We start from the raw sequence: 5,886 nt of genomic DNA, 5'->3' as shown, positions 1-5,886 counted from the left end.
CCTCCCCGGGCACCCGGGGACGGGCATCTGTCCGGTTTATAGTAGTCCTTGATTTTTCCTCGTGCTGGGGTCAGGATTAAAGGCTGGAGTTTACTCTGTAACCTCCCCATGCCATGCAGCGTTTACTGTAGGGATACATTTCCAGTGCAGCGCAACTCGATATTTCTCAGAGCTGCGGTGACTTTATATATCTATATATATTTTTAATAAAGTCGATCACACTTTCTAAGCGTAGGAAAACGATATGCATATGTGTATAAAGGGCTTAAAGGCCTAAGTACGCAAACGTTTAAATCTATATTAATCTGGATAATGTAAAGCAAGCCAGAGTGAAAATAAACAGGGACCAAAAGCAGAGGTCAAGTTGCCCATTCATGTCTATCCACTCCTTTACATTTACCGGGTGTGCAGAGATAAAAACTTACCCTGAGAGTGAAATCAAACAAACCTGCTGATAAGTGCTCTGTCGATCCTGGCCATTTCTTTCAATTCCTGGGAAAGCCTCTGCCGCGGAGCCGGGGCTTGCTGCTGGTGGCCGCGGCGGGGGGATCTCTAATGTGCCGAAGATTGCATTTGCTGCCTGTGATTTGATTAGACGATGCATTTTTGCCTTTCGCAGAAGGCCTTAAGTGAATTGGGGCACGCAATTAGACCGAGCCGAAGCTCTCGTGGTGGTGTTGCAATTGTAGCTGCTGTTGCATTACTTGGTTTTTTTTAATATTTATTTTTCACTTTGAAATCAAAAGACATTGCTGCCGGAGCCCAAACAGCTTCTCCCCCTCTCCGAGCAGAGCTCTGAAGGGTTGCCCCCCTCTCTCCTCTCCTTCGAGAGGTCCAGCGAGAGCCTAACCCCGGCGAGCTGGAGCTGTCAGTACTTTTGGTTGGATGCTACGAGGCGTGTGCGTGTGTTTGGAGTGTGCTTGGCAGGGAGGAGTGAGGGGAGGAAGGAGAGGGAAGGCAAATTAGGAGGAGAAAGTGCCGATGGCTGGGGGAAATGCTGCTCCTGCTGACCGTCTTCTTTCCCTCCCTCCTGCCCTCTCTGCTGCCGGCCGCTGCCCCCCCAGACCATTTTAAACTCCATGCACAAGTACCAGCCCCGGTTCCACATCGTCCGAGCCAACGACATCCTCAAGCTTCCTTACAGCACGTTCAGGACCTACGTTTTCCCGGAGACTGAATTCATCGCAGTGACCGCATACCAGAATGATAAGGTAAGGAGATTAAGAGAGGATTTGTTTTACGTGTTTTGGCTTTTAAGAGAACTTTTACTCTGCATTGTTCCCTTAAAACTCACGAAGCCCATCCCGCTCTTCTCTCTCTCCCCCTCATCTTTTCCCCCAAAACCTCCTTGATCCGACTTCGGGAAGGCGCTGGGGGAGGGGGTCGAGCACTCTCCTAATACCGACCTCGGGGAGGCAATTAAAAGGAGGGAGGACTGGGGGTGGTGGGGAGAATGTTTAGGGGTTTTCTACCATTTTTTTTCCCCCGGTATCACTCCCCAGTATGAGGAAAGGGGTGGGGTGGGGTTTGCTGCTCTCGGTGTGGATTTAATCTAAGACGCATCAGGAAAAAAAAAATTAATAAAAGAGACTCGGCTCCGTGTGTCGAAAGACAGAGTGGGGAGAGCAGCAGGGCTGAGATTTTGTAATTCTTCCTGGCCTTTGTGCTGTTTTAGCTCCTTTAACAGCAATTGGCAATAAGGCTGGAGCGAACGTCTGGTTCCTATTATTATTATATTATGATTTTTTTTTTGCATCCTGCAGTGTTTTATTATTTTTTGTGGTGCAGAAATATGCTCTGGTCAGAGAGGGGTATCTCGCTTGAATTTAGCTGGAAGGGCTGAAAGAGCCCGTGTGAGAAAGTTCTGCAGCGCTGCGAACGCTGCCTCTCCATTGCTGCTGGTTTATTGTCGCTTGCGACGAAGGTGGTATATTTGGGAGAGTGGCAAATGGCGAATTTACGATAATTAAGTCAAGTGGAAGGAAGCGAAGGAGCCAAAAAAGGGGCTTTGATTTTTTTGTTGTCTGTGAATTACAACTTTGCATTCGTGTACGTTGAGCGCAGAGGCTCTGGATGCGCAGCGCCCGCTCGCTGCAGCTCCCCTGTGCCCCTCTCTGCCCCTCACATCCTTTCCCGTTAAGAATTCATGGGGAAAAGGGGGGGGTCCGTACCCTTCTGCCCTCGCGTTCCAAAAAGCCACTTCCCCCTCGGGGCTCGGGCTATTTTCCTCTCTCTCTGCGGCCGGGCACTTGCAAGGAAACTGAAAGAAAGTGAGTGCACAGAGAGTAGACTTTGCTTTGGGACTTATCAGCAGGGCTGGTCGCCCCGGACTATCAGCTGGGGGCGGCTTGGTTGAAGGACAGAAATGAGCATATTTGTGTGATTGCCATGAAATCGGCTGGAAGCGGCGTGCGGAAGCGGCGGGGAGCCCTCGGCTCGGCGCGGGGGGAGCAGAAGGCACGGCCGGGAGCACCTGGATTAAAAGTCCCGCTGGTTTTAGCAGTGGGGTTTTCCTGCTCTTTCCTGATCCCGTGTGTGCGGCGGCCGGGTGACTCGGGAGCCGAGGCCGGTCCTGCCCGCACTCGGGCGCAGGCGGGGTTTCCTTTTCGGGATCCTCCTCTGCTCCTAAACTGGGGGGTTGCTGTGCTTCCAGCCCGGTCCGAGACCGGCAATGGAGCGGCGGGGAGGCGGCATTCCCGTTCCCACTGCTCACATCCCGTTCCAGCGAGGTGAGCCCCCGCCAGGCTGGGAATTCGGCTCCGTGCATCGTACGCGGGGCACCGGGCACTTGCGGGATGCCCCGCACCCCCCATCCCTCCCCACGGTTGTTCCCTGCCATAACCTGAACCCCGAAGCAACCCAGACCGAAAAACACACGCACCCCCCCAAAAAAACGACCAGGCTCCTGGCCCCCCTGGCGCCCCAACACACACGGAGCATAAAGCGATTATATAAAGTATTTTATTATAGCGGGGGGGTGGGTATGATTCCTTTGTGGTTTAATTATGGTATTTAAAGAGTTTTAAGCACAGGCACAACTTGCATGGATCTCATTGCACGGCTCAATTAATTCCGATGTGGTGGCAGCAACACGGGGCTCTTTCATTGCCACCACGGCCCAGGTCGCCGGCCAGCCTGGCGGGGGGCTGGGGGCGAGCTGCTTCCAAACAGCTCGGGAAGACGTATGGATTCACCCAAAAACCAGGGACCTTTGCCCCCTGCCCTGTCCTGCTCCTGCCGGGGTCCTGCCAGCGCTGGGGGAACTGGGAGGAGTGGGGTTTGCTGTTGTTTTTTAGTACAAAAATGTCCTTATTCTGCCCCAACCCCCTGGCTATTTTTTTTTTTCTCTCCATCCTATAGATCACACAATTAAAAATTGACAACAACCCCTTTGCCAAAGGTTTTCGGGACACCGGGAATGGAAGGAGGGAAAAGAGGTGAGTCTGGCTCGATTCTGTACAGGCGCCTCGTTTGGTTTTCATGTGTTAAGCTCAGAACACGAGCAGAGGTCAAAATCACCTTGCCTCACCTCCAAACCACACTTCCCCCCGCCAAAATCCATAAGGATCTTGGCGTTAATAACGTCAAACGGATTGCATGGGAATTCTTTCCTGCTTTCCACGTTTAGTTTTCACATCGCAGAGGATGACTGGCCAAAGGGAGTGCAGTACATTAAGCAAATATTAGCAGAGAAGAACCTTCCCTTACAAATTCGAGAGGGAATATTACAGTGTAGTTTGGATCTGGGACTGGAGAAGAGAGAGAAGTGAGGGCTGAGCACTGCTTGAATCTCCTCTGGCATTTTCCTGGGGACCGTATGGAAAAGACTAAAATGTGGAGGAGAAACGTATAAATAAACTGTTTGGACAGAGGGATCTCATGAATATGGAAGTAATTAATGATAGAAGATTCTTTATTTTTCCAAAAGCAGCAGGACACAGTTTGTGCCCCAGGTAGGCAGGCAGAACTCGTTATAACGGGACTCAAGATTTTTATTTTTAATATGAGAAGAAAATATAAGGAGAAAAAAGAGAAGGGGACAATATTTTTCCTTTGACGGGAGATATGTCTGTTTTGTTGTGTTACAGGAGACAAGATATTTTAGCCATTTGCACGGGGGGTTAGATAATGAATAAATGAATCAGTTCCTCTGTTTTCAAGCAAACAACAAAATAAAAGGTGGGGGGAATGTCATGTAAACCAAGAGGCCTCTCTGCCTGCCCAACTCTGAGCCCAGCACACACACAAACATGCGCCCGCCAGCTCCTCTTGTCCGTCAGTGTGAAAATAAAGCCAGCGCTGGAGCCACAGGACGGAAATGATTTCTAATTTCTCTAAATATAAATAGATTTTTACTCCGGGTTAATTGTTGGTGAAAAGATTACATAAAGTGCCTAACAAAATAACCACTTCCTAGCAATCTTAGCAACCATTAAGATGGCTCATATCTCTGGAACATCCTTGCCTTTTAAAAGCTAATCTCCAGGGAATGCTTCCCTCTCCCCTCCGCCCCTTGTCTTTAATATCAGCCCTCGCTGAGGAGCTGCTCAGCTTCCAAGAAATCTCCTCTCATTAGCAGCCAAGCCCTGCCTGCCAGAAACGCGCTCTCCTCCTCGAGGGAACCGTGGCTCTTAATTCCCCTGTGCTACTCGTGCCCAAATAGGAACTTCAGGAGGGGCTGGGGAGGAGGAGGGGTCCCGGGGGCGCCGGGGGCCACTCGCCCAGCGGGTTCTGTGCCCGCAGGAAGCAGCTGACCCTGCAGTCCATGCGGGTCTACGACGAGAGGCAGAAGAAGGAGAATCCCACCTCGGACGAGTCGTCCAATGAGCAGACGGCCTTCAAGTGCTTTGCCCAGTCCTCGTGTCCTGCCGTGCCTGCCGTGGGCACCTCCAGCCTCAAAGGTGAGAGCTGCGGCCCCTGGGGGAGCCTGGGTGTCTGCTCTGTGTGGTGACAAATCCTGGCCTGTGCCGCTGCCCTCTGGCACTGGCCTGTCTTCCTTCCTTCCTCCCTTCCCTCTTGCCTTCCTTCCTACCTCTTTCCTTCTCTTCTCATCTCTTTTCTCTCTCTGCTCTCTTCTCTCTCTTCTTTCTCTCTTTAGTTTTTCCTCCCTCTTTTTCCTTCTTTCCATCACTCTTCTTCTTGTTTCCTTTCTTTTTCTCATTCCTTCTCCTCCCTACTCCCCCCTCAGTCTCTCTCTCTGCCTTCCTCACTCTTCCTCTCCTTCTCCCTCTCCCCCCTGGCCTCCCTCTCCCCTTGCTGCACATTCATCCCTCCCCTCCTTGGTTCAGCAAGGAGCCAGCTCCAAGTCAAGGGAGCAAAGACAGACCACGGGGCAAAAGTTCAAAACTGGAGTCACTCCATTAATATTCCTCACTGAATCTGTTATTAGAGGAAGGATCTTTCCCCTGGATACAGTCCCGAACTTTGTTATAGAAAAGTCACCCTGGGTTTCTCCGTGCGGGGTTGGGAGCTGTCTGCAGCCCTCTCGTATGTATTAATCCATCCCGGGGCGGGGGGGCAGGGGGAGGAGGAAACAACCTCTTTTTTGTAGTTGCTTTACTCGTTTTTTTGAAGGCCTGCCGAGCTGAGGGGAGGGGAGCTGGGAGGGGACCCGAAAAGCAAACCAGAGCTTCGCACCTGGGGCGCTGAAATTAGGAGTGCAGAGGAATCCAGCGAAGCCGTGCATGTGTTTGGGGAGAAGGGGGCCCAGGGGGTGATGAAGACGGCTGCGGGGTGTCTCTGTGTGCGTTTTCAAAGTTTGCCCGTTGAAAGGGATTGAAACTTTGGAAAACGTCGTAGGAGACACATCCCCAAGGCCCTTCAGCCCTGCCCCGAGGTTGCTGCTGTCCCGTTCCTCCTCTACCCCCGCTGCAGCCGGGAAGGGAG

General features: G+C 51.8%; 1 protein-coding gene across 1 annotated transcript in view; it reads left to right on the top strand.

Annotated features, from left to right (window-relative positions):
• Positions 1-5,886, top strand: part of TBX3 (T-box 3) — an 11,445-nt gene that overhangs the window by 3,224 nt on the left and 2,335 nt on the right. Inside the window, exons 3-5 of the mRNA XM_017746479.1 lie at positions 1,065-1,211; positions 3,361-3,437; positions 4,744-4,901. Of these exons, the coding sequence (XP_017601968.1) occupies positions 1,065-1,211; positions 3,361-3,437; positions 4,744-4,901 (382 nt within the window). The remainder of the gene's footprint in view (positions 1-1,064; positions 1,212-3,360; positions 3,438-4,743; positions 4,902-5,886) is intronic.

The sequence above is a fragment of the Corvus brachyrhynchos genome, unplaced genomic scaffold (genome assembly GCF_000691975.1).
Source record: "Corvus brachyrhynchos isolate BGI_N302 unplaced genomic scaffold, ASM69197v1 scaffold19, whole genome shotgun sequence".
Lineage (NCBI taxonomy): Eukaryota > Metazoa > Chordata > Aves > Passeriformes > Corvidae > Corvus > Corvus brachyrhynchos.
The sequence above is the reverse complement of the archived record's forward strand: the minus strand, read 5'-3'. Positions and strand labels throughout refer to the sequence as shown.